This window comes from Lissotriton helveticus, chromosome 8, assembly GCF_964261635.1.
Source record: "Lissotriton helveticus chromosome 8, aLisHel1.1, whole genome shotgun sequence".
NCBI lineage: Eukaryota > Metazoa > Chordata > Amphibia > Caudata > Salamandridae > Lissotriton > Lissotriton helveticus.
This window is the reverse complement of record NC_136069.1, coordinates 282,471,557-282,498,243: the sequence shown is the minus strand read 5'-3', so window position 1 is coordinate 282,498,243 and position 26,687 is coordinate 282,471,557. Positions and strand designations below refer to the sequence as shown.

The 26,687-nt window shown below is 44.0% G+C and overlaps 1 protein-coding gene across 2 annotated transcripts in view; it reads left to right on the top strand.

The window, feature by feature from the left end:
- Positions 1-1,363: 1,363 nt before the first annotated feature.
- The window catches only part of NPAT (nuclear protein, coactivator of histone transcription), a 358,220-nt gene continuing 332,896 nt past the window's right edge, over positions 1,364-26,687 (top strand). Inside the window, exon 1 of one of the 2 annotated variants that reach the window (XM_078657048.1) lies at positions 1,364-1,539. In XM_078657048.1, the coding sequence (XP_078513174.1) occupies positions 1,503-1,539 (37 nt within the window). In that variant the 5' untranslated portion in view covers positions 1,364-1,502. The remainder of the gene's footprint in view (positions 1,540-26,687) is intronic. The other variant, XM_078657050.1, reaches the window with a different exon arrangement.

The window sequence follows — 26,687 nt, the reverse complement described above, 5'->3', positions numbered from 1 at the left end:
TGTCGCTTCAGGGACCTGGAATTAATAAGGCAGGCTTTGAAGGAGCCCTGGGGGCAGGGGTCGGCCTTCGGTGGCGCCAGTGAGAATTGAGTAGATGGCAGAAAGCCGCAGTCCGGACAAGGGGAGATATTCTCTGGGTAGGCAGAGCTTGTGGGATAGGAGGGGCAGCGCGGAACTCTCAGTGACCTTAAGGCAGTGCCAGAGTACTGAGTGAGCTTGCCCTTGCGGCACGTGGAAGCGAATCCAGCAGCATGACTTGCCCTGAGCCCTGTCTTGGCGCAGACGGGCTTTCCTTCGGCGCGCCATCGGCGCTCGTCCGCTGCGCGTACGGCACAGACACATTAAAATAGGGAGGGGCCAGTGCTGGGGAGATGCGTGGAACGACTGGACCGCTGACCGCGCCGAGCGCGTGTCACGTCCAAGAAGGCCGCTACCCGGCCGAAAATGCGGATAGGGGTGCTATGGAGCCGTGGCGGCAAGAATACAGCCCCGAGCAATGCCGAGCACCAACAGGTATTGCTAAACTGTAAGATACTGTTTTTAGCACATCTAAGTGAAGCACAAATCAAAGATAACTGGCAAGCACTGCCCCCCCAAATTCGCTTCACACACACCAAGAAAATTCAAAAGCAGCGAGCAAAAGTTAAAAATAGCAGCAAGCTAACAGGAGCTAGATATTGAGCGTGATTTTTTGTTGTTGTGCGTTTTTTTGGGTTTTATTTGGGAAAGAAGGAAGCTATGTTATACTTGGTGTACTTGTTCACATTGCTTTAGTTGTACTGTCAATGTTCTATTCTATTCTAAGAATGTTCAATGGCTCCTAGCAACTGTGCTGTTCAGTTGAGCTGGAGTACTGTGGGAGTTGGTTGTTACCTTCTCTCTCCTTCAAGTAGCCTTAATAAACCTACTTACTTCAATCCTGGTCAGCGTGATCACTAGTAAGCCATTTGTAAACTTGGCAGTTAACCCCCATATGCTGCAAACAAAGCAGGAAAGTAAAGGTCTCGCCCCCTGTGCTAAACAGGATTGGGTTCTGGCCACGCTGCGCATGGGTCAGACGCACGTCTCACTAAACCACGTTTCTCTCTAGTCTCGAATCCCAGACACCATTCTGATCTAGATTAGATTTCGCTCGCAGACGCACAACACAGTAAAAGTACGCACCTATAAAATATCACGCTAGGCTCCATTTTGACCCAATCAGAAACTTGTATTTGAAGCGTACCAACGTGGAACGTGTATCCTATTCAGCCATTGGCTGAAAAGTAAAACTGGACTTCTTCTCTACCTACGCGTCATTGGTGCATCCGAACAAAAACATTGTGACGCTAAATTGGCGCCGCTGTCCCGATGAGTTATTTCCGGTTGCTGTCAAAGAGGACGTCACATCCGGACTGGGAGAAAGAGGCTTGTTTTTTTGTTCGTTGGCGCAGTTTTCCGTTCCCTTCTCGGATTGGCCGAGGAGTGGGTACGGCGCTTGCTGGGTCCCGGGAACAGAGAGGATGCTACTCCCGTCTGATGTTGCGCGTCTGGTATTAGGTGAGTAGCTAAAGGAGATATTACATAATTATACTTGTCCCAGTAGGGAGCATTTAGTTATTAGTGTTGTGAGCACAGCATAATCTGTATGACAACATTTCTCGTATTGATATGAACCATTACTGCGATATCAACGAACCTAAGAACAGCAGAACTATTACACAGAACTGCATGGGTTCTGCGAGTTCGCTATTCGAACCAGTTCAGACCCCCACAGTATCTGTCTTACAACCAACGAACTGCAGTATTATTTTCAGAGCTATTTACATACTGTGCAATACAATCATAATGTATTAATAGAAGAGCAGTCCGCACTGGTCGACCAATTGACATCTGTCTACCAATGCAAAGGAAGAATGGAGCAGACCATCTATATACTTCAGACTCTACACAAATATATGCATTTGTTTTCACACTAACTTGTACAAACCACTTAGAAGGCTGCTCTTAAAGAAACACATTTTAATTATTTGAGATTTATGACCCCCAGTGATTACCTTTGGATGTCAGAGTGCAGCTTATTGCGGGTGGCAAATGTGGCTGAAGCCAGTTTTTAAAATCAATCAACCAATCATTTATATAGTGGAGCAGTGTCACAGCTGGGGTATCTGGACACTGTGGGTGTATTGTCTCAGTCGAAAAACCAGGTTGTGAGTTTCTTTCTTAAGTCCATAAGGGAGGGTGCTGTTCTAAGATGAAGGGGAAGGTCGTTCCAGGTCTTAGCGGCAATGTAGGAGAAGGAGCAGCCCCTCCAGTAGTCGCCTTGTAACGGTGGGGGTACCACATGGGTCAATCTTAAGCCCTCTACTATTTAATCTGTACTTAACCCCACTGGCGAAAATCATTAACTCATACTGCTTTGAAACCGTATCGTACGCCGATGACACCCAGCTGCTCATCACTTGCGGTACAGATCACATCGGCACCCGTTCCCATTTTAAAAACTGCATGGTTGAGATAAGCAGTTGAATGAGGAACAACAAACTCCAATTGAACGCTAGTAAAACCGAAATTATTTTGTCCGGGAAGGCTGAGAAATGCTGGACACAAGAGTGGTGGCCATCGGAATTGTGAGTATGTCCCTCCCCTAAATCTGCAGTACGTAATTTAGGAATAAAAATAGACCGTGCCTTGTCTATGAAAAATCACATCACCAAAGTGACAGGGACTTGCTATGGTATAATGCGCAGTCTCAGGAAGATCTTCATGTGGCTTCCTATAGAAACCAGGAAACCTTTGGTACAGGGCCTGAACGTCAGCCATCTTGATTATGGCAATGCCCTGTAAATGTAAATGTAAATGTAAATGTGCTGGACTTGTAAAGCGCACAGCTGCCCGTAAGCGTCCCGGCGCTTGCTTAGGGAACCCGTCCTGGTATTCCCCTGTGAGAAACCCCGGCAGGGTGTCCACAAGGTGAAAGCCAGGCATCCCGCCGCGAGGGGCCGTAGTGGAGATTAAGCAAGCTATTGCCCAGAGTCGCAGAGTGTGACCCCGTGAGTTGAGTAGGCACCAGAGCGAGAATTGTCAAGTCTGTGGAATTTTGAGCCCGAGACCCGCCGAGGCGGGGAATCGAACCCTGGCCCACGGTCGATCTCAGCTTCCGGGTCTGCCGCCTCTAACCACTGAGCCACGCTTCTCCAGTACGCTACACTTAATGAGGACCTGCTGGCAAAACTGCAGACCCTCCAGAATGCAGCGGCCAGATTAGTCCTGGACCTGCCTTCTAGAACAGCCTCAGCACCCTGCCTGAAAAAGCTCCACTGGCTCACCATTCGCCAGAGAAGCCACTTTAAGATCTTGAGCATAACGCATAACTCTTTGTACAACAACGGGCCCAAATACCTCCCAAAAAAACTTAATTGGTATGTCCCCAAAAGATCCTTAAGGTCCAGCAACAAATCATTCTTGACCCAACCGACACAGTCACCGTTCTTTTTCCTATCTGGCCCCTTTGCTTTGGAACAAACTGCCCCCCCACCTCAAATCCATCACTGAACACAAATTATTCCTTAAAACCATAAAAACCTGGCTCTTTCCCAAGTAGTCCTACCATACTGTATCTAGCTTCACTTGTGGTCAACCGTTTTTGTGCTGCAAGCGCCTTGAGACCTTACGGTGATAAGTTGCGCTATACAAAATCCTTTGACATGACATGACTGCTGCAGCGGATGTGCGTAGGGGCTACAGAGGAGGAGCGCAGGTGTATAGTGGGTCAGTGGAAATCCAAAGGATGGTTGATGTAAGCTGGTCCTTGATCATGTAGAGTGTTGTAATTACGGTTACTGCCGCATGCCATGGCTATGGCGCGTGACCGTAACTGACTCACAACTTACCTGCACGAGAGCGGGGATTACGTTGTGTCCACCTTCCCCATCCCATTTGTTCCCCCAACATTCTACATTCCATGGTTACCGTTAATGCAGTTAATCTTAACGTCTTCACCAGACAGTTGCACCTGAGCTGCAGGACCGTGTAGACGTGCATAGTGCTGTTACAATAAATCTTCACGTAACAAACCTCATCGGCTCTGCTTCATTATTACAAGTGGCAACGAGCTGACCGCCCCTCACGTCAACCAGATTACAGCAAAGAGTTAATCAAGATTTCAACAGGGGCAGTAGACTCACAAACTTGACGTGAGCAGTGCTGAGAAGGTGAACTGTACGAAAGAACTGAGGAAGCTGTGGGGGACCATCACAGCAAACGTTTCCTGTGAGCGGTGTTCATAGAAACCGCCACCTATGATCTCCATGCCATTCTACAGCACATTGCGGGGAGATTTGTTTTGTGCCAGCTACCTGTGGGAGACATGTGGAGCCCTTAACTGTGCGTGCAGAGATAAAAAAAAAAAAGAAAGTTCTACTTTATTGCCTTGGTCCTGGGGGTCTAAAATCTTATAACCAAATGGAAAAAAGCAAGAGAGGGTGATAATGTATTCAAACATGCTTTAGATGATCTTGATGCACACTTTACACCAATTGTTTGTGTAGCTGTTGATCGCTACGAATTTTCACGAAGAAAACGGCAAAATTTAGAGCATTGATTAACATGTGTCTACTTTAAATGCATTGGCTTTAACATGTAGATTTGGGTGGTTCCAAGGTGAGTTTATACGCGATCAGATCATTATGCACGCTAGTAACCTCAACATACAGGACAAACTTTGCGTTAACAGTGAATCTCCTTTAAAAGAAGTGGTTGCTTTAGTCAAAAAAGCAGAACTCACTGGTAGGTGTGCAAAAGCTGTTTTAGAGGAGACCAATGAAGTTAAGTTAGTAAACACAACTAATGCCAATAAATGCAAGACGAAGAAAAATACCAACACAAACAGTGTAAATATAGATCTTAAGAAAAAGAACAATGATGAAAAAATCTACATGAAGAATTCCATTGAGGACACGGATAGGAAATGTTATCATTGCAGATCTTCTTCGCACCTTGCTGATTTAAACAAATGTGCAGCCAGATTTCAAAAATGCACTTCCTGTGGCTTGATAGGACACTTCTCTAAAGTATGTAAAAGGAAATTTTACAAATGTTGTAAGTCAGTTCGACACATACAGAGTGACTTTTGTGTGAAATCTGATGAATCCGATTCAAACAAAATCAACAATGTATTTTACTGGATCCTAACAGTACTAATCCAGTCATGTCAATTGAGGATAACAATTAATTTAACAACATCTTACTCCGAGAATACCCAGAAGTCTTTTCTGGAAACGTGGGATTACTTCAGTTTTCAACAAAATTGAATTAAAAGATAATGGCTAACCATGTGTTAATAAATAATTTACAAATATCATTCAGAGATGATGTTCAGACAGAACTCAACAGACTAGTCACTAATGGGATCATCGAGAAGGTTGAATCTGCTGACTGGGGTTCACCCTTAGTCGTTGTAAAACAACCCAATGGCAAAATCAGACTTTGTATTTATCTTGGAGATCTTAATAAGAATATAATTGTTGACCAATTTCCACTGCCACGTATTAATGAACATTTTAATGCAACTAAGGATATGAAACTGTTTTCCATCATAGATTTAAAGTCTGCTTACCACTAGGTGCCTTTGCATATTGATAGTAAAAAGTACGCAACCTTCATTACACCGTTTGGTTGATATCGCTACACTCCGGTACCTTTTGGTTTAGCTTCGGCCGCAGCGCTTTTTCAAAGGATAATGCCATCCATCTTTGAGGGCACTGTAGGCATAAAGTTCTTCCAAGACAATATCCTAGTCATGGGCAGCGACAAAAAGGAACACGATGCACGTTTGAAGCAGGTGTTTGAAATTTTAAAACAAAATGGGTTAACTGTTGAACTAGACAAATGGAAATTTACGCAAAACAAAGTTGTGTATCTAGGTCTTTGCATCAGTCAAGATGGTATTAAACCCAAACAAGGTCTTGTTGAAGCCATCCTCAGGGCACCTGTCCCACCAGCAAAGATGATGTAAGAGCATGCCTCGGTTTAACCGAATACTATTAAAAATTCATACACAACTTCTCAGAAAAGACGTACCACATTCAGCAATTACTCTAGAATAAAGTTAAATTCTATTGGTTCCAATTGTGCCAGAATGCGTTTGACCACATTAAAAAAGAAATAAGTGGTGCACCTTTTCTTAAAGCTTTTGATCCTAAAGCTCAGATTTTCATTACAACAGATGCCAGCAACAAAGGGCTTGGAGCTGTTCTTTCACAGAAGGACTCTGACAACAATGATTGGGTGGTAGCTTTCGCGTCTCGATCACTGACCACTGCAGAAGAAAGGTATTCAGTGATAGAACGTGAAATGCTTGCATGCTCATGGGCTCTTAACTACTTTAGAGTTTATATCTGGGGTTACAATGTTCATTTACGAACAGATCACAAACCCCTTATCAAAATTCTTTCATCGGCAGGCTTATAAAACACTTCTCCTAGACTAAGTAAAATGTATGTTAAATTGCTAGATTAAAGCTATACAGTTGAATACTGGCCTGGTGTCAAGAACAAAGTTGCAGACTTTCTAAGTAGATTACCTTTACCTAATGAGGAAGTCCATGAAGATCCGGAAGACAATGCGACAGTAGCTCTACTTTTTAATGAAGATTTTGATGGTATTACAAGAACAGAATGGAAAAAACACATGCAGAGAGATTTCATACTACAAAACGTCTGTAAATACATCAAAAGTCAGTGGCCTGATAAAAAACACCTTGACAAATAATGCCACGATTTGTTTTGGGATCTAAGAAACGAATTAAGTGTTGAAAATGATATACTATTTAGGATAGGAAAAGCTGTTCAACCCCCCCACCCGACACGCTCAAAAATAAAATTCTTAAACTTTGCCACATTGCACATTGGTCACCTTGGAATCTCTAAGACTAAACAAAGAATCAAAAACAACTATTGGTGGCCTGGGGGTCGATAAACAAATTGAAGTCCTAATCAGAGACTGCCTAAGTTTCAATGACTCAGACAAAAGTCTCACGGTTTCAATAATATCCACGAGCGTGCCATGGGAAAAATTAGGTTTGGGCATAACTGGGCCCATTGAAGGTCATGATGATGTCATCAAATACATTCTGGTGGTCATGGATCATTTTTCAAAATTGCCAGAGATCAAAATTGTTCCCAGTGCTGATAGTACCTGTGTCATTTCATTTTTCGGACACACTTTTCATGAGTGAGGGGTTACCCAAGTGCATCCTAACCGACAATGGACCACAATTCTCTTCTGATGCATTCAAATCGTTCCTTGAGAGGAATTGTTTAACTCGCAACATGACCTCGCTCTATCATCCTGAAGGAAATGGACTCGTTGAACGCTTCAACAGAGTCATTAAAGGCAACCTACAATTATCCTGAAATAGCAATCTTAATTGGGAAGAAGAGATTTTTAAGCTCATATGGGCTTACAGAATCACACCCAGTGCCAGCACGAATGAATCTCCTTTTCTCCTCTTGGGGAGCAGACAACCCATTAGCAGAGACTTAGAGTGGATGCCAATATCAAAACAAATTGAATGGTCACCTTAAACCATCAGAAGCAACATTGAGAAAGCACTGAAAGCACACATGTGCTATAAAGAATGGTATGACAATAGACATGGTGTCAAGGATCACTCGTTTAAGGTTGGTGGGTCAGTTTGGGGAAGGTCCAGGATGAGTCTGGCTGCCGCATTCTTTATGGTCTGGAGTTGTCCATGGAGCTGGGTAGAGATGCTGACAATGAGGGGCTTAGTGATGGTCTTCAAGATTCTGTGGAGCGAAGGGTGTGGAAGCGGGAGCAGGCGCTTTGACTTGTAGTTTCATGGACAGTTCGTTGTGGATAATGGCTAAGTTGTGTGCAATGTCTGTATGTGTGGGTGTTACCCCAAGTTCTGCTGGGCACCAGCTGTGAACCCATTCGGGAGTGTTCTTCCTAAAGATCAGTACTTCTGTCTTGTGGGAATTGAGTTTATGGCAGTTATCTTTCAACCAGTGGGCTAAGTTAATCATGGTTTTGCAGAAGTTGGTGCTAGGGGTGGAGGGGTCTTTGGTGAGCAAGAGGAGAAGTCTAGTGTCATTTGCGTACGAAATTATGTTGAGGCCGTGGTATCTGACAATGTCTGTGAGGCGGGGTCATGTAGTTGTTGAACAGGTGGGGTTGAGGGATGATCCTTGGGGTACGCCGCATATGATGTTTTTGGGTTCAGAGCTGAAGGGTTGTAGCCCAGATGCATTGTGTGAGTCCTGTAAGGAAGGAGGCGAGCCACATGAGGGCGTTTTGTTGTTTGCCGATGTTTTAGAGTCTGTTGATCACGGTGTGGTGGGAAACGGTGTCAGACGCTGCTGAGATGTTGAAGAGGCTCAAGGCCTCAGTCTTTCTGTGGTCGAGGAGGGTGATCAGCATAGTCTCGGTGCTGTGGTTGGCACGTAATCCTGCTTGGAAGGTGTCAAGTAGGGGGTTTGTTCCAGGTGTTCAGTGAGCTGTTGATTGATGGCCTTCTCAAGCTGGATACGGGAGCAGGGAGATCAGTTTATAATTTTTGAGTTCACTGGGGCCGGCGGAGGGTTTCTTTAGGAGGGGTCTGACCTGTGCATGTTTCCATCTGTCCGGGAAGACTGCTGAGGCGATGGAGGTGTTGATGATGCTGTTGAGTTCCAGGCTGATTGGGTCGGTTCAGAGGTTTAAAAGGCGGTGGGGGCAGGGGTCGGTGGGTGCCCCAGAGTGGATGGATGACATGATGTCCGTGTTTGTCTGTGTGGTAAGCAGACACCATGTGGTAATCATTCGGCGGGTATGTGCTGGTTGGACAAGGCTGTTGTGGTTGATGGCCATGGGTCAAAGTTGTTGTAGATGGTGGTGATTTTGCTGTGGTAGTAGTCCGAGAGGGTGTCGCATGGTTCTTAAGGAAGGGTGAATGGTGTTATCTGTGGCTGTAGGGTGGGAGAATTCCTTGACTATTTTGAAGATTTCTTTCTTGTATTGAAAAGGCTGTGATAGCGCTGCCTTGGTTTCTTTGATGCACAGGTGATAGTTGCTGTGGGCTGCTTTGTGAGTGGCTCTGTCAGAGGGGTTCCTTGTAGTGTGCCCTCGTTTCTCGAGTTGGTAGCAGTTGCGCTTGGTGGTTCTGAGCTCTAGGGGGGTACCAGCTGGCTTGTTTTGAGGTTTTGTTGCTCGTTTTATCGGGGCATCTCTGTCTGCGCATTCAGTGATCCATGCAGAGAAATTCTGGATGGCCTGGTCAGGGTCTATTGAACTTTTGGGTTGGGTGGTGCTAAGGGCCTGTATCCACTGTGTCTCCGTTACCTTGCTCAAGCTGCAGTGGGAGGAGCTGTGGTGTTTGGTGATGGTGTGCTGAGCGTTGGAGATTGTGAAGTGAATGGTGGTGTGGTCAGTCCAGGTGATTTCTGTGACGTGGCTGAAATAGATTCTGTTGCTCTAGGTGAAAATGGAGTCAAGCGTATGTCCGTTTTGTGCGTGGGTTCGGTGAAGAGTTGGGTGAGGCTGATGTTGTTGAAATTCTCCAAGTGGGAGGTGGAGTTGGTGTCTGCAACATGGAAATTGAGGTCACTGAGTAGGACGTAGTGGTAATAGATGGCTAACGGGCGATGATGTTGGCAGTGGTTCGCAGAAAACCGGTTGTGGCCCTGAGGGGGGGGGGGAGGGGTTTTGTATAACAGGGTGGCTCTTAACATGGTTTTGGCGATAGTCTGTAGTTGGAAGTTGAGGTGTTTCATAAGTGGTGTGGAGATGTCGCTGGTGGCGATGCAGCGGATGGGTGTGTTGGTGCGGCTCAGTGAATGGTCTTGTAGCCTTCGGCTGTTGCTGTGGCAGTGTCGTGGTCGCGCGGAGGGGCTGTGCTATGTTTCAGTAATGAAGGCAACGTCTGGGGAGAGGGTGGTGATGGTGTCCCAAATTTTTGTGGTGTGTCTGCAGAGGGATAGAGCGTTTAGCTGGATGCATTGGAGCTGTTCCGGCTTGTTTATGGTCTTCTTTGTGTTGGCGACGTGTGCTCCAGTGCCGGATGGCGGTCCTGTGTCACAGGAGAAGCGGCAGTGATTGCAGGTGAATAGTATTTTGGTGGATGACAGGGAGGCAGTGTAGCAGCTTTTGTTACGATATCCGGGGTTCATAGCCAGCAGCTCATTGGTGGTGCAGACGCGGAAGGGCCAGGGGTCCTGGCGCTAGGCACGGTCCATGCGCTGATGGGTTCAGACAGAGTTGCCTTTGGCGCGCCAGCAGCATGTCTGTTGTGGCCCTGTGGGCTCCATTAAGTAGGTCCTGGGCAAGGCACTGGATGGCAGGAGGTGAGAGCAACAGGAAAAGGCAGCAGCGGGGAACAGCAATAAGGGGCACGCAAACTGCATAACAGCAGTAATGGGCACAAGACTAAATAAAACTACACAAAACTATAATGGGCATAATATCAACAAACTGACTATACATAAGGAAGGCTGACTAACCAGGGCTCTAACGCTAGCAGGAACAGAAGCTGAGCTGGGCACTGCTAGTCTGGATGGGAATGCGGAAGGCAAAGGCGGGCAGTAGAGGGTGAGAGCAAGAACTCTCATTTGCTCACGAGCAGTGGGCTGCTGGACTGCTTGGGGAGCTGGCACAGGACCTGCTCCAGGATCTACAGGTAGATTCTGGTGAAGCATGTAAGAAAGACTCGCTGTTTTTGATATCTTGTCCCAGCTAACTTACCTATCAGTCCTTCTGAAATCCTGTTATTGCTCACAGTTTCGAGACAGTTATTGGTGAAGTGCTTCCAGGACGATGTTTCTATCAATGACGGCTCATTGAAAGAACATAACCATAGAGTATACTTGGTGTTAAATGGGCAGGAGGAGGCTGAGATAACTTTAAGTGCTTAAAAGTGCAAGTATACTAGAGAGGAAATGCCTACCTTGATCATATTTTAATAAACAAGGGAGTGAAACTGATGAAGGAACTTGTGGATTCCTATTGTGCTTTTTCTAAGCCGGAAAGTAAAGAGTAGGATGTGACCTTACTGGGCATGGTTGAGTTCTATGGTTGGTACATACCCAGCATCTTGAGTAAATCAGTTGCTTGTGACATTTTTTATAGAGCGAGGGGCGTGAATCTGAATTTGAAATGTTGAAGTACTAGTGTACCTGACTTAATGTATTTGTACCTGGAATTGAGGTTATTGTGGTTATAGACGTGAGCGGGAAAGGACTGGATGCAGCCTTGTTTCAATGGAATGGCAAGGGAGAAAGGGATGTCATTTGCACGAAGAGGTCAGAGAGAAGCTAAACTACTTCGTAATTGAGGAAGGCTCTGGCAGTGAGTTGGGCTTTCAGGAAATTACAGGTTTTTAGTAGGACAATATCTTTACAGTCTGGGTTAATAATAAGCCACGTCAGGATTTTCTTATTCAAAAAGAACCGGACTTAAAGAATATACATTTTCAATGAAATACATATTTGGTGTTGCAAATTGTGTGACTGGAGTTTGTGGGTCCTTTGAAGGGTGAGGGGGGCACACCATAATTAATTGTAGCCATGGGCCTGTTCTCGAGGTGGCCAGAGTTGTTGTGTATAAACATTGTTACATCCAGCAGAATTATACACTTCCTAGAATGTTTGTTCCGTCAAGGTGTTTGTTGCTGATGGACAGTGGTGTCCAATTCTTTTCTAAGAAGGTTGTGCAATTTCTTTGTTGCTGTGGCATTAATCACAAACAAATGTTTCTTGTGTCATCCGGAGAGCAATGGTATGAGTCACTGGTTCAATAAAGGAGGGCTGTTGGGAAGGAAGAACAGACTGGATTGTTAAAGGGTGCTTCAGAAACACATTGTGGTATACAGACACCCTTCATTCTACCACTGGAAATGCACCATTTCAACTGATCTGTGACTGGAAGCACCACTCTGTATTGATACCAGGTTGGTCGGGCTGGTTCTCATTCACATCTTCTCCCATGAATGCAGATACAATTGTATCCCACTTATGGGCAACAACAGGTTTTCTCATCCTTCTCTTGTACTCCCATATTCAATAGCTTCCTTGCACATACCATCCCCTTTAGAACTTCCCATTACCATTTAGACTTCCCATCACCATTTAGTCAGTTTGGCACTTTCCATTGCTTTTCAGCTTATCTGTCGTTCCCCCCAGTACCATTGCTGGTTCTATGAACCTGCTGCTGATTTTTATTTTTTTACTTTTGAAATGTGGAAAGAGGCAAAAAGAAATGGACTTAAGTCATACTGTCTGTCGATCAGTAGCTTCATGGACAAAAAACATAATCCATGCCAAGAAGTCTGCCTCCTCCTCCTTTCATTTTAGATGTTGTTCCCATGCTTCTGTACAAAATCTGTTAATCCTCTTGAGCATAATATAAGTTCTGTATAGTAATTTACGTTTATTAGTTTAAATCATGTGTTCCTAAAAACACACTGGGCAGTACTCCTGAATACATCCCAATCAACATTCTCAATATGTTTATCATATCCGTCACCCATTTCTCTTGTTTACTGTGAGCATTTAGCCACGTCAAGGAGTGCACAACACAGAAGTGACAGTCGTAGCTCCATTTAGTTGTAAAGATTGTTCTGAGCCCTCTGCAAAAGGGTGGTTTGCAATGACCTACTTTCATATCTGCTAAATCATATCAATAACCCATACAGTATGATGTGCCGTATCGGTAGCTCATGGTCTCTGATTAACTGATGATAAACCCTTGAGGGTCCCTCCCTCATATATGTCGCCTATCATTGCAAGCTATTTTCGTCCCTTATCTGCAATTCCCCCATTCACCCCTGTTTTAGAGGGCAGGCAGTGTTCCTAGGGCATCTCTGGTTTGTACTTTGTAGACATCGGTCCTGCATTACTGGAGGACCCCCTGTCCGTCTTGATAATCCTTCTGTGCAACCTCTAGACTTGAGTATATCTACTAAATGTTCCAATTTGGGAGCTTTGCTTCCCCCCCCTCCGCCCCCCTGGTATGCCATGTGTTTGCTCACCTCCATGTTGCCATGTGTTTGCTCACCTCCATGTTGCCGCCCAATGCAGATGGGCTGTCAAATAGTGCAACTCCTAGTCCAGGATCACCAGCCCATCCTCAGTGGTGGTGAGACTGAGTTCAGCTAGTTCCACCCTGCTTCTACCCAAGCCCCATATCAAATACAACAACATATAAAATGATATAGAATGTGTGGCAGAGCCACCATTTTCTTAAGAACTATTTTTTTTTCATCTAGTAGGTCTGCCTCCAATCAGTATATCTGTATTTTAAGGTTACATAGTATAGTGGTCATCCATTTCAGTTTGTGTGCACTTCCCTGCCCGTAGTTGGGTACATTGAAAGACACTGGATTTACTCCAATACGCCCTAAGCCTGAGGCCATACTAAATAATTCCAGGGGCTCATTAGCACGTGTGGTTTCTATGTGGGCATCATCATTTAAAAATAGCAGCTAGTCATCCTTATAATGATATGCATTGGAGCTTGCCACCCATAGCTATGATGTGAAACTGGTCCCTTGCAGCAACAGGTTCTCAAGTGGCTCAGTCGATGTGACGGAGGGTAGCAGGATAAAGAGCACCTTACATATGTTCTTCTACCTACAGACTATCATTTTGAAATCACCTGCGCCACACTATATAGTAGCAAGGTTCAGCCTCGAAATGCATCTCTCTTCCCAATCTGTTATATTACAATATACAATTTTCTCCAATGTAGTGTGAGAGAGCTTTTTCGACATCCATAAATAGCACCACCACTTTAGGGAGTGGATCTGCCAACTCATCTAAAATATGTTGCACATACCTTAACGTCGCAGCTTTGCTAGGACCTGGGATAAACCTCCTCTGATCTGTAGCTAGATCAATTGTATCAGGGGGTGGAGTCTTTCTCAAAATGTTATATTTGGTGTTCACCGAGATGGATCTGTACCACACCATGTTTGTCGTACCCTTTCTCAGATTGTAGTGTAGTTCCTATATTCCCAATAGGCTCTGCGCATTGGAATAATATCTTCAGTAGTGTAGACGTAGGACTGAGGTTAACTAGGTCTTTTACTGACGATATTAGACTTAAGTTTTGTGTGCCAGCTAGCTCAGAGTTCACTACAAACTTTCTCGAATAGGCGAGGAGGATTTTAACCATCCTGGATAGACAAGAAGGGATTTAGTTTCTGACAACCATAGAACATGGCAACTTTGCTCTCCCTGATCAAGAGTATATCTCTAGAGTCGCGTGAAAACAAAAGACAGCTATTTTACTCAGTCAATACGTGCATACTTAGTTTCACCAGATTGTAGAGAAAAGAAGAGACGGGCGTTTTCAATAAAAGGTGTTATTTATTGATCAGTCTCTTTTCTCATACAAGAGAAATGAATCGCTACAATTGTAATACTGATGGTTAAGTAAAATGCATTCAGTAAAAGCAGGATTATAAAATAATACTGTAAAAGCATTGATTTGGTTTCTTAGCCATATGTTACTTTAAAATGGATAAAAGATATACATACATATATACATTGACTAATCGTACTCAACTGGTGCTTCTAACTACGCCTACCCCGGTGTACCTGACCTAAGCCTAATACATGGGAGGGAGTAAGTAAGTAGCAGTTTAAGTTAAGTTTGTTTTGCCAAGAGTCTGACTCAAGAATTCTCTGTAAGGGGTTAGTCAGTTCAGTACCTGGGATTTAGAAGGCAGGAGGGCTGGTATCTCTTTCTCAGGACTCTGTATCCCAGTTACCCACGAGGGCAAGCTGGAAACGCTGGAGGCTGGATTCCTCGGCAAGAGGAAAGGCAGCGTTTTTCCTCAGCGCGTCAAAAGGGGAGGGGCAGCGTCCGTGGGCTCTCGCATCAGCTGGGCTCTCCGGCAAGTAGTCGCTGCTCCAAGCTCATCACCACCGTGTCTTTACTTAGGGCAGTGTCGGTATATTTATACCTGAGAGGTGCCGGGTTTGACGTAAGGATGGACATAAGACGTCAATTAAGAACTGGTCGTTCTTACATTCTTTACAGGAGTTCTCGAACGAAATCAAAACCATAGCAGCGGGGATTTCCCCGGTTTGCTGGAGGCTTGGTTTGTTTAGAGAACTCGGTGTGCTTTCTAGGGGGCTGGAGGAATAGTGCTTGCTTAATGTGACAGCATGCGCTATGACTAATTTATGAAACTGGTTTCTGTGCCGTTGTATGGATATTAGTGATTTATAACCGGACATGGGTCAGAAATTGGAGTATCGTTACAGGTCCCTAGATAAACACACTACACCCACTCCACGAATTCATTTCCATATTTACTAACCTAATCAATAGTAAACATAACTAATAGTGCATGTGTATACCGAACCACCCCAAAATACATTTTTTGCATTTGAAAATAGGCATATTCGAAATACACGAAAATGAGTATAGGTACTGTATGCATTCAAGCAGTGTAATCATTCAAAAAAGGGATGCACAATTTATCTCGGCATGAATGATTTGCGAAAATAACACATGAAATGGCTCTTAATACAGAAGAAAAAAGGTGCGAGACCACTCCATCACATATAAACACAATTACTTGTAAATACGCTAGAGGCTGAGGTAATGTATTGTCTCTAGAGTTCCTAAAAATAGAAGCTCTGTTCTCTAAGAATAGTTCTACTTTAAGCAGAAGATAAATGCCAACAAGTAAATATTTTGGATTTGGGAAAAAAGTTTTCGTTTTCAGGGGAAGAAGGAAAAAATTGTCAGTAGCTTTGTTTTTAAAACCGAAGGCCAAATTCAGAGTTCAGGGAACGCTGTGTGCACGTTTGCTTATAGTCACTCTCTCTGTTCTGGTGAAAACATCATTTCAGACAGATTAAAAAAAAAATAAACAGTTTACTGCCTCAGGTGAAAGTTCGACCAAGTTGGAAAATGTCGCTACCATGCAGTCGTGCGCATGTTCGCTTTCAGTGATGTTTTGATCAGCATTGCTTACAGAAGGCCGTACCTGGTTGATGCTGCTTTCATCCTGTACTTCACTACCCTTCAATCGTAGTGGTGAAGTCTCCACGAATGCCGTCATCAGGATAGGTAGCCGCTGGGGACAGCACAATGCATGAGCCTTTACTGGACCCAACAAAGTATCTGCATCCAATGGTACTTCGGATTGTAGTGTAAGACATGTGTCCAACACGCATTCCTCGCCGCATAGCATGCATCTCAATACAGGTAAGACACAATTCTGCCATATGGGTCTGAACGAAAGAAACCAGGTCATATTCAGATCTCTTAGCCGGGCTAATCCAAGGACTTTAGTTATGCGGTCCCGATAGCGTATAGCTAGGATCGTTTCTTCCATTGTTGCTGGAGTCTTGTCTGTGCCATGGCTTGCCATAACGAAGCAGGAGTAGCAAAAATAAGATGCCTGCTACGAGTCCCAACAGGAGTGGAAGTCCGCCAAAGACAGAATGGACGAAATTGGGAAATATACCCAGGACTGCTTTGAATGGGGTTAACAGTCCCGAAAAAACGGTCTTAAATACACTCGCGATACCATTCGTATCCGAAATGTTTAATATTTCGTTTAGCATTTCTGCGAAGTGTAGGGGGCAATTTGTCGATAACAATGCATGTATGTCTTCCGTTGTCCTTGCAACTTGGAGATCATACGTTTTTTTTTGATGACGTCAAGTGAACTGGCGTCTGTAGGAGCACAGTCTTTATTCTGCTTAAAGTATCAATTCGAATAGAAGAGATTTTCAAACTGGGCCAAATTTTTCCCTCCCTGTCTGGAGTGTCGTTGGGAAACAATACTTGCTCACAGCAAGTGACCATGGAGCTCACGCTTACTAGATAAGGTTTTCCTGGCAGTAAGCCACAACATCTGTGATCTACAATTAGAATGTAACTCCCGTTAGAAAGTCTTCTAAAGAATGGTTCTATTTTTGTTGCAGGTGTGCCGAGCTGGTGACATGAAAGGTTATTTGAAGCCCCTTCACATGCCCCATGTAAACTTATACCCTGACATAGAAGTATACCACTTAGTGATTTTTCACAATTATTACCACTAAGAAATACACTCTGTCCTGTATTACTATAACGTGTGTGTATAAGGTAAGTTCCATGTTGACTTAATGTATCCTTCACCCAACTTTTCATACTGGCCTGCCTGTATAAATTTCTGGCAGTATCGAAATTGGAAAGTCGTTATCGGAATAGTTATGATTCCATGTATTATCCATTCAATGACAGGTCGTTCTGACATTGTCAATGGTAATCTCTCAAGTTTTTCAATGCTCAGAATTGTATACTCTGCACCCTTTTGTGCCAAGCTGATTTGTGTATCAGTAAGGTTAAAGATACCGAATAATGACGTTGTGTTGATTAAACGCCAAGGCACGTAGCCTGAACGCAGATTTTGTAACGTCCAGCCAAGCTGTACAATAGAACGCAATTGGGACTGACCGTGTTGTAACATCAGTAAGTCTTGCTCTATTATATCGATTGCAGATGATACAATACTGTCCAGTGAATATATTCTGGAAGACAGAGTCATTAACCCATTGTCCACAACAGAAAGTGATTTTTCCAAATTAACACGGTCAATTTCCCGTATTTTCTCTGCTGTTTCAATTTGAGTTACTTTCCAAGCTTCGTTGTAAGCTGCATATATAGAGGCCGGTATGAAACGTTTTTGACGCTGTTTGCGTGGTCCCATAATGAAATCACGCAAGTCAGCACCTTCTTTAAGTAAAGTCAAGTGTTGCTTAATTTCTGCCAGTGTGGATGTTCTTAGCCATTCGAGGCAGAGTTTTCCTACACAGTATGTAGTTACAATCCCTGGATGTTGTCGCTGGGAGTATCTAGGGTCTGGCCTGGTTAATGTGAACCCCTGTTTTTTGTTCAGGAATCTATCTTGACAGTTATTTGTGTCTGTGGGCCAGATCAACCATTTTTTCCAATCAGGATGTGTTCTGTTTTGGTTTATAATATGGGATACGTCTATCTCATCATCTGTAGTGTTATCACTGTCAGGTGTTGGTTTTGGAATAGACGGTTTGTTTAAGTCTTTAATTTTGGCTAGGCCAAAACAGGTTGTCTGTTGAATTGTCAATCAAGAATATAATTTGTTCTGGGATCATGCAGGCTCTAAACAATGATTCTATACCTTTGACCTGCCAATCTCTTGTACCCCAGATTGTTTTCGTTTCAATGTTATTGTTCCAGAAATCAAAACCGAATGTATTCATTTTGTCAAAAAATGTCTCTGAATAGATTAATTTTGTATTTGTAAGCATGGCTTTCATTCCTGTCTTATTTAACAGTTTGAAATAAAACGTTTCTGCATTACTTGTGTTAAACCCTGAGAAATATGGAAATTTTTCATAAAATGTTTTCGAACTGCCTTTTGGTGGAGTTGCACAATGTTCCCATTGGTTATAATTAAAAACATTTCTAGGTTGAGCAGATATATGCAGATAATGGTTACCATAGTGGTTGTAACAGTACATCTGGTCATAATTAGATGAACCCTGTAAATAATCATGTTCTGTAAATTTAGCTGACATAACTAGGTCTGACATCATACCATTAATACTTTCAAAATCCCAATCATCAGCGAATGTGCTTGGTTTTACAAAGTCACTTAATGAAACCTTAAATTGATGAGGATACTTCAAGAGCTCGACCGGGCCATAGATTTCGTAATCAGTTTTGTCCCATGCTACCCCACCGGGTATAGGATTGGCTGTGAAGTTTACTGAAGAAAGTTCTCTTTTCTCGATGTGTGAAGACTTGTGTGGTTTCAGGACCAAGTTGATTTTCTGACTTGCTGTGTCCATTGTAACATATTTTCCCTCAATGAAATGTCCCAAGTATAGTACCAGGATGAGCCAAAGTATGAGGACAAATACACCTTGTGCCACCCAAAATTCAATCCATGGAGAAATCCGATAGGTTTCTTGTAGTTGATGAAACAGTTCTTTTGTTTTGTCTTTAAAAGTCTTTGATGTTGTCGGCTGTTCCTCAGGTTCGCTCGGATCCTCAGAAAAGTCATCGAAGTTGATGAAATAGCCTGATGCAGTTCTGTCAATTGTTTCAATTGCTTCTGGATTCCTTTTTAGGTCTCGTGGCGTAACAGCGCGTCAGCGCTGTGTCCGCCAGGAGATCTTTTGTTGCTGACTCTGCTTCCCAGGAGACAGCACCTGGCCGCGCGCATCTCGCAAAAGGCAATCGGCGCAGGCCACGCGCGCGCGAACGCGCTCGCCGTGGCTGTCTCCTGGGAAGCGCAAACATTACAGGCACACCTCTCCCTGCACGCATTCGCACACAGAGACACACACGAGCACACCTACACACACACGCACGCGCACACACATACAGAGACCACTCCCCCCTCGCCGCCGCATACATACATACATACATACAAGCGCACCCCCCCACTAAACCCCACTTACCGCCATTCTACACTTCTGCAGCCTCCGCGGGGCTCGCCCTCGGCCATGGGAGCCCCACGTCACCAGCACTGCTTCTCTCCGTGGGCGTGGGCTTCCGAAGACGGAAGTCCCGCCCCACGGAAGTCCCGCCCCACGCAAGGTTTCTGTTTCGCGCTATAGCCTGATCCGATCCAGATCAGCCCCGAGGATTAAAGGGGTGCCTTTCGGATGCTGGCCCAGGGCTCAAGCAGTGTGGAGAAGTATGTCGTCGTGACACAGCAAGGCAGGATTCACAGACCTAGCTAGGCTTGAGTGCCGGCAAAGTTGCTAGATGAAGCTATCCAGTCTCCCCCCGCTATCCCAACTGTCCAGGGGGGGGCAGCGATAAATCCCAACAAATTGCGATGGGGTGCAGGTCCCGGGGGTCCAAGTCCGTGCTCAGCACCGAGATAACGTCCTTCGCCCCCTAGGGGCACTACTCCTCCCCCGGGGCCAGCGCCGATCGCTCCTCACCTCAGTACTCTCCCCCCCACCTGATCCTGCGGGTGATTAAGGGGTGTCGCAGAGCCTGGGCAGGTACCAGGTACCGGGATCCGTACAGGCCGTCCCAGAGAGCCGCCATCGATTCTTCAGAGCCCCCGGTGCAGCTCGCTGACAGGAGTGGGGACAGCCGGGCAAGAAGTTGTACCCCAGCAACACCCGCACCCCCGTCGCTCAATGTAGGGCAGGATTCAGGCTCACTGGCAGGTGGGAGTCGCTCCCGCGGCTCCAGCAAATTGGCGGGTGAAATCACCACGGCTCCCCGTATCCGCTGCCTCGGGGAGCCCGCAGAGCCGCTCACATTCCCCAGCGCGGCTCGCTGTCAGGAGCGGGGACGGTGGGGCAGGAAAATGCACCCAAGCAAAACTCTATTGCTCGGTGCAGAGCTGTTCTCAGGCTCACTGGTAGGTGGGGATCATTCCCATGGCCTTTGGCAAAATGGCAGGCGGGATCGTCTCAACGCGAGTTTAAGCTATTGGCATTGGAAATGACAATGCCTTTCATTTATGGTTTACAAACCAAAACATAAATAAAAGGCCTTGTCATTTACAATGCCAATTGCTCAAACTTGTTTCTCTGTCTCACCTTCCTCTCTCCCAACTTCACCCTCCTTTCTCTCCACTACAACTTGCTGCCCCACCCACTTCACCCTTCCACTGACTCAATTACAATAACTTTTATTCAAGTATTAATTATTTCAAAAAATTAAAAGCCATTGTTATTTGTAATATCAATACATATAAGTCACATAAATACAACACATATTGCATTACAAATGCTATAGGTGTTATATTTGCAAAAGCTATAACTATTGGCATTGTCATACACAATGCCAATAACTCAAACTTTAATGCTACGAGACCTATTGCATTGCAAATGCTTGTTGTTTTTGGAATTTTCTTTGTTGCATTAGCATAGTCAGTGGTTACATCATTGTAGACTGGTGTTTCTTGATGTAAGATTTGGGTTTCAAGAGGTTTAAGTTCCATGGCTTTGTTGCATAGTCCTTGTTGATTCACTGTAGGTTTATCAAATGTGATTAGTCTCTCAGTTTGAACCTCTATGTTTGTAGCAAACTTTGGTGTTCTGCTATTTCTTGGGAGTCCACTTGGCCTACTACTTATTATCGGCCACATGATTGTGGTTTAACCAGGTCGATGGATACAACTCGGTTCTCCTTTTTACCAGCAAGGGGCGGTAGTACAACTGATCTTGTTCAGTTGATATCTAAGACAGGTACTGCCTTTCTGTAAGAAGGCCCAAATTCCTTCTTCACCGTTATTTTCTCTCTGACCAGATCCCCGATTTTTGGAATCCAGACAGGCCTTGCTGGGACAGGTGGTTTCTCTTCAGTGGTTGTTGGCTGTTGTTTAAACTTTATGTTGCTCAGGTCTTTTCTTGTTTCATTTAAGTCCTGTAAAATAGCCAAACGATCTTTGATATCAAAGCATTTCTCTTTAACCACTGAAGTTTGACTATCGAGGTCCTGGATTAACATTCTAGTCCCAAACAATAATTCGTACGGACTGAGACCTCTCCGAGAATTTCTTGGCAGATTATTAACACTACGTTGGACACTTATTAAATGTTTGACCCACCCAGCTCCCGAACCTAATACCTTTGCCGTTATAGATTGCTTTATGTCACGTTTTTTTCTTTCCACAATTCCGTTTCCCTCAGGATGAAAGGGACAAGAGTACCGCAATGCAATGCCCATACTGGTCATGGCCTCCTTATAAGCTCGAGAGCTAAAAGCAGGACCCTGGTCAGAATGTAGCATGCCAATTGCGTATGTGCCGATAAAGACTCGCAAATCTTTTATAACAGTTCTGGCGTCAGCCGAGCGCTGGGGCCACATCCAAATAAATCTCGTACATGAATCCAGTGCGACCATGATATATTTATAGTTGCCATCCCTTTGTAAGGGACCGCAGTGGTCCAGGTAAACACATGCTAAAGGTTTATCTGAGATTAGAAGGGGCGTCTGTGCTGGTCGTTTCACGGGTGATACCTTCATCCTTTGGCATATTTCGCATTCTAGAACATAGTTCCTAGTTTGTCTTCTCATGTGTGGCCACCAGTATCTCTGTTTTAATAGCGATACTGTGGCTGTAACGCCAGCATGTACAGAAGCGAGCCCTTCGTGTGCCGCTATAATGAGTCCTAACCTATATTCCATGTTTGGAATTGCCCTATCCCCCACTCCAGGGATTCGAGCAAATGGAACGTTATTTGCATCAGTTATGTATGAGTACTTTACTGGAAAGCCTTTCGGGAGTGTTTCTATCGCATTTTTTACTGTAGCGCTGACAGCTTGTAATATTTCGCTGTCTATTTTTGTTTTTGACCGGGTGATAGCGGCTACGGAAGCCGTTTGGACAGCTGCCTTCGCTGCTTCATCAGCCAATGAATTCCCTGCAACGTAAACGCCATCACGTTGATGACTCAGTGTATGTATCACGTGAGTCTTTTGTAGTTCCTTTTGTAAAAGAACTACTTGTTCCCAAAGCGTTTTGTGCTTGATTGTGCCACCTTTTGCGTCTTTGAAACCGTTCTCAACCCAGATCTGCAAGTAATCATTATAAGACTGCACGCAATAATATGAATCGCACACTATGAGTGTGGGGAATTCACGATCGGTATTTTCAAGCGCCATCTTAAATGCTAGTAGTTCTGCTCGCTGAGCTGTACAATCTCCTAGAGATTGTGTTTTAGTGACCAGTGGTCTAAATTTTCCTCCGTGCCAGTGACCTTTAACGATCGCGCACGCAGCACTGTAAGCTTGTTTACACCCAACTGCGGGCTGTGCTGATCCGTCTGTATATATTATACAGCTATAGTGTTCTAGAGGCAGGATTTCAGTCGGCAGAGGACATCAAATTCATATTGGAGAAATTCTTGTGTTTTTAAATTAGGATCAAATTCGTATACCACGTCTGTTGCAGCAAGAGAATTAACCCACTGTATCCATCTCGGATGTAATGCTTTAGCATTTGGAATGCTTGCCTTTGTTACCGCCTCTAGGGCTGGTATTGATGTAACGATGATTATTCGTTTACCTTGTGCTAGGGATCTTTCTTTCGCTACAGCAGTCTGTACCGCGGTTAGAATTTTTTCCGTTGGGCTAAATTTTATTTCAGATTTTGTGTACAAATGTGATTTGTATGCTATTGGTACCGTTTCTCCCTCATTAGAGGTCAGGTATGTGAATCCGCATCTTCCTGGGATGACCCGAATTACAAGGTTGCGTGTGTTATCACATGTTTGCAATTTTGTTTTAGCTAACATATCTGTTTGCAATGATCTCAAAATCTCTGTGTGTTTTTGAGTCCAATTGATTGTTTTAAAATCTGGTCTTATTAGGTCATAGAGAGGTTTAACTCTCTCTGCATAATTTAGAATGTACGTTCTACCGAAATTCAGGAAACCTAGAATTGATTGTAAGTTTTTCAGCGTTCTTGGTGCTTGGATTACGGCACATTTCTCTAGGAAATTGTCTGCCAGGCTTTTGCCTTCACTTGATAATTCATATCCTAAAAACAGGACAGTTAGATGGGCAATTCTTAACTTCTTGAAGTTGAATTTGTAACCCTCTGCTGCGAACCCAAGTATTATGGTGTCCACTCATTTCAAGTGAGTATCCAAGTCATCATCTGTTAGATAGATGTCATCGACATAAGATAATGCCTCATCATCATACATTTGTAGTAACTCTGTTACTCTCGCTGAGAATAATCCTGGGCTGTTCTTGAACCCCTGTGGCAAACAACAGAAATTTTTCTGCGAGCCATTTATTGAGAAAGCGGTCAAATATCTGCTTTCAGGTGCTATATTTTGACAAAAGAATCCATTAGAGATGTCTAATGTTGCACTATGCTATTCATTAGTGCTGCACTGTGTGAGTTTTGTACTGCAAAGGTTTGCAACATGAGTTTAGGTGTCTGTAGTCCAAAACTAGACGATATGAATCATCTGGTTTGGAGACAGGAAACAAAGGATTGTTCATTTGTGAGGTGCATGGTTCAATCAACCCCTGGTATTCAAGTTGATCTAAGATCTCCCTGACCTGTTTTTTAGCTTCTTGCTTAATTGGGTACTGCCTCTGTGCAGTTGGTTGTGATTTTAACTGGATTTTGTGAGGAAAAGAGTCCTCATCCCATCCCACATGGTTTTTATATAATGCAGGAGCTTGGGCTACTGCCCACTTTCTTGCAAGTGTATATTTTTTATGAATTGGAATGTGATTTGAGAAGGCAGGCATAATCATTTCTTCGCCATGAGGGCACTCCCTGACAAACTCTGGTGGCCAGTCTTTTTCAGCTAAAAGGATGTCATAGCCTTTGGAGAGATTATCCCAAAATAGACCCCTTATTTTCCTAGTCTTATCTCCCTCTATACGTAATGTTATTTCGTATATTTTATGAGGTTTGCTAACTCTGGTGTCTGCAGTTTCCACATGAATGTATTCATTCGTGTCCACTGTCTCCAGATGATTCATCAGGATCTTGCGAGCTATGCTCACTTCTGCTGCGCTGTCTAGCATTGTCTGAGCCCACTCTCCGTTTTTCAGCTGTGTCCTCAGGATCCTCGGCATGTTTGATTACTTTAATACTGGCTACCTTCTTCTTTGGAAATTGTAACTTTTTACTTTGATGAGCAGGTTCCTTGTCTTTGGACTTGAAGTGCTCTTCCCTTTGTTCTGACCGTCCTCTTCTTTCCAATTTCTGCGAGGAAGTCTGAAAAGATCGAGAGGGACGTGTATCAATATCTTGATATCTATCAGGTTTCTTCAAATTATCCCTATTTCTAAGGTTGTATTTTTTCTCAGAGGGCTCCCTCTGGGGAGACTTGTGTCCTTGGTCCGGAGATCTCTCTCTCCGCCGAGGAGACCTTCCTCTGGACTGGAATCTTTTTTCTTTGGGAGTGGATTGTTTATTTCCATCCCAGTTCTTTTTTGGAGCTGTTAGATTATTTTTAATAAATACCTTTTCAGGATTTTCAGTTAGTTGGGGTTTCACTGGTTTCCCACCCAAACTATCTCTTCCTAGTTCTTCATAGGATTTTTCTATGATTCTGGCAAGTTCAAATGGTTGTTCTGCTATATCTGTTTCTTTCAACTTCTGGCGGATCGCCACAGATGCTGCTTCCCCTTTTATGTTAGATAATAATAAAGCTGAGACCTGCTTGTAGTCTTTCAGTAATTTCATACCCAGAGTTAAAGCAGGTTCTGGACCGTATTCATTTTGAATCTGTCTTAGCACATCAGGTATTACCGCCATGGACGGAACACCATGTGTTTTTGTGTAAATGGAAGCAAAGACTGTGCCCCAAGTGTCACAGTCCTCCACATGTGGTGCGATCCCCATTGGAAGGCAGATAGTCAGAATTCTGTGTTTCTCAGTAGGGGTAGTATCCGGAAATACCGCCTATATTTGAGTGATTTTTTGTGCTAACCAGAATGGAATTTGTTCCCGTTTTGCGGGTACTTTACCTAGACATGATTGCATGTTTTCTGGTGTGATTTTATTTGTGTTCCCCTGATGAGGGGTCAGCTGTGGAATTTTAATAGCTGGTTGGACTGTTGAAGTCCGCATTACATATTGGACTAATTGTCTGTGTATTTTAATCAGTTGTTTTAGCTGTGCTAAAAGTTCTGGTATTGACATTTTTTCAATGTCTGGATGTGGTGTGTAGCTGGCTAGAACCAGCCACGTTGCTCCTGGTCTACCTAGTGGACCGAGCCTTGTGATGTGATTATTATGTTTTAGGGCACATTTAAACCAGAGCAGGTGCTCTTTGTATTTTAATGGGATTTCCACCTCCTCGAAAGGAGTGTAGTCATCCAGAGGTTCCTCTATTTTATAATAGTGGAACTCTTTTGTGACAGCGTTTGCTGCTGGAAATTTTATCCATGAATAGAATACCTCTGTCTGCCGATATTCGTGTGCCTCAATTACGAATATGACTGTACCACCTCTTGGTGTTAGTCCATTTTCTATAAGTTTAAGTGTTATAGTTTTTCTTATGCTGACCGGGATGAGTATTGCATCCGGGTCCTGTTGTAGGAGACTTGTGTCATCCGCTAGGAGTTGAGCTGCTATTCTAGCTGTCTCCCTCTCTTCTTCAGTTCCTGACATTTTTACTGACAGAAAGGTTTTTGTTGCAGATCAGGTTTCCAAGGAAACAAAGATTAGGTGCACAATATTTTGGAACACTGTATCCTTCAACGTTGAATATACCAAAAACCATACATAGGAGTCTTCTCCTACTAAGTTTGGCGGATTTTTAACCTTTTACCCACTCCAGACGTCTTTGGAGTATTTATGGGAGAAAGGGTCTGTGTGAAAAAGCACGACTGAGTTACTCTAATGCCTTGCGTTAGATTTATCGCCTTACCAAACGTTGGGCGCCATGTAGTGTAGTTCCTATATTCCCAATAGGCTCTGCGCATTGGAATAATATCTTCAGTAGTGTAGACGTAGGACTGAGGTTAACTAGGTCTTTTACTGACGATATTAGACTTAAGTTTTGTGTGCCAGCTAGCTCAGAGTTCACTAGGAACTTTCTCGAAAAGGCGAGGAGGATTTTAACCTCCCTGGATAGACAAGAAGGGATTTAGTTTCTGACAACCATAGAACATGACAACTTTGCTCTCCCTGATCAAGAGTATATCTCTAGAGTCGTGTGAAAACAAAAGACAGCTATTTTACTCAGTCAATACGTGCATACTTAGTTTCACCAGAT